Source organism: Scylla paramamosain, chromosome 13 (genome assembly GCF_035594125.1).
Source record: "Scylla paramamosain isolate STU-SP2022 chromosome 13, ASM3559412v1, whole genome shotgun sequence".
Taxonomy (NCBI): Eukaryota; Metazoa; Arthropoda; class Malacostraca; order Decapoda; family Portunidae; genus Scylla; species Scylla paramamosain.
Genome location: NC_087163.1, coordinates 4,473,090 through 4,475,000, shown reverse-complemented (window position 1 = coordinate 4,475,000; position 1,911 = coordinate 4,473,090). Strand labels below are relative to the sequence as shown.

Here is a 1,911-nt window from a genome sequence, read left to right as displayed (position 1 = left end):
TCGCGCCCCGTGAGGCTGCACGGCCTGACAGAACTCCCCTGCGGTTCACGAACAGCGCCCCGCCGCCCTGCCTCCCGCTGCCACACAGGCCGGGACTCGCTGCCGGTGGTGCAGGGAAAGGTGTTGTGGCAGCATTGCACGTCCAAAGAATAGACTCTGTGTACCTGGTTCGCGACACACGCACGGCACACACTTGTTAGTCAGTATTACTCGTATACTTGAGCGGCGGACTTACTCTGAATCGGCCTTGTTTAATGGTATTATATATGTTGGTTAGTTACACACCAGGTTGCCTCTTCCAGGACTCACGGTGAATATCATACTACATGTCTGTGTCCCTGCAACATGTTCACCTCGCTTTGTATATAAATAACAAATAAATAATAGGCAAAACAAACAAATAATAGACGTTTGTTAAGATGAAATGCTTCAAGAAGGGGTCAGATAGGAAAGGAGGGTTTAGAGAGTACGCAGTTATGTTGAAGTAAAGCAAATATTTTCAGGATATCGTAGCTTTCAACATTTTGCCGTCAGTGCGAGGCGTGACGTGTTCTGTCACATGCTTGCCACGCCCACTCTTATTTTGACATGACCACCTTTGTTCACACCACCCACCCACCGACACACACACACTCACACACACACACACACACACACACACACACACACACACAGAGAGAGAGAGAGAGAGAGAGAGAAGCCACCAAACATTTGTGTCATACAGTGAGAGAATAACCCAGCACACACTCCCCATCATCTGTCAGACAGCTGTGTGGCCGCCGACAGACCACAAGTTTTTCCACACAAACCTCAGATCCTCGTCCCAAAAGTAGGTGACAAGTTTTCAAGTGTCTAGGAGTCTTTAGGCCTCTGGTAGGACCCAAGGCTCAGGATTCTTACTAACTCAGAACTTCCACATTGTTTCGTGGGTGATATCGGCGGATTGCAGGAAACAGGCGTGCGAGGGTAGGAATGCTGCGAAGAGCGGTGTTTACTTCCCTTAGAGTGATTCATGAAGGACGCTGCCGAGGATGATTCTCTACCCAATGTCAGGGATTACAAGATTCGAAACAGCAATAAATTTTTCCGTCCTTACTGGCTTCCTTCATTACGTTTCATCACACTACCCTTGCCCAACAATGCTCCCGAGAATTACGAGTTCAAGGATTCAAACGTCAGTAGGTCTTCAGGTCCTTAACAGTCTGGTATCACTGCGCTATATGACACTGCCTTTAGTACTGGAGAACAAACTAACTTGAATATAAAATAAATAAGTGAAGATGTAATGCACTGCTTCTGTCACACCTCTTATTTGATGCTGTGGCTATTTATTTATTTATTTATTTATCTATTATCATTTTTTTTTAAGAACATAAGGAAAGCTGTAAGAAGCCATCAGGTGAACACATGTATAAACCCCTTGTACCTCTATATATCCACATAAATGGCATAGCTAGTGTGGGCATGCGTGGAGGCTATTACGAGATTATCATTCATTTACCTGGAACTTCAATATATCTCCATGCAAAAAAAAAAAAAATAGGTTAAGGGACGTATTGTGTTTATGATTCCGAATGCTCACGAGTCCCCTCGAGGTATTGTAATGTTTGATTTCTTAGTAAATCATTGGGAACTGTACCAGCGTGATCACAATTGTAAGGTATTCAGTTTATCCGACACATTTTGCGCTGCTTCTCATATTTAGTTTTCTTTTCAGTCGTATTTTGCTCTGTAGATATCTTTGTGTATTGTATCTACATATGAAAGAGGGATGATATGAGCTGAAGAATGATGTTAATTATTTTTTTATATATAATTAGAGCGGAGAAGCTTTAAGTATACGGTAATATAAATAAGATACACTATATAAAGAAAATATAGAAGTAAGGAGAGAGAAAGTCAGAGAAGTGA

General features: G+C 42.8%; 1 protein-coding gene across 1 annotated transcript in view; it reads left to right on the top strand.

Annotated features, from left to right (window-relative positions):
- The window catches only part of LOC135106649 (uncharacterized), a 1,727-nt gene extending 861 nt beyond the window's left edge, over positions 1-866 (top strand). The window contains exons 2-3 of the mRNA XM_064015946.1: positions 1-167; positions 834-866. The exon at positions 1-167 is cut by the window's left edge and continues 16 nt beyond it. Coding sequence (XP_063872016.1) covers positions 1-167; positions 834-866 — 200 coding nt within the window. The remainder of the gene's footprint in view (positions 168-833) is intronic.
- The last annotated feature ends 1,045 nt before the right edge of the window (positions 867-1,911 follow it).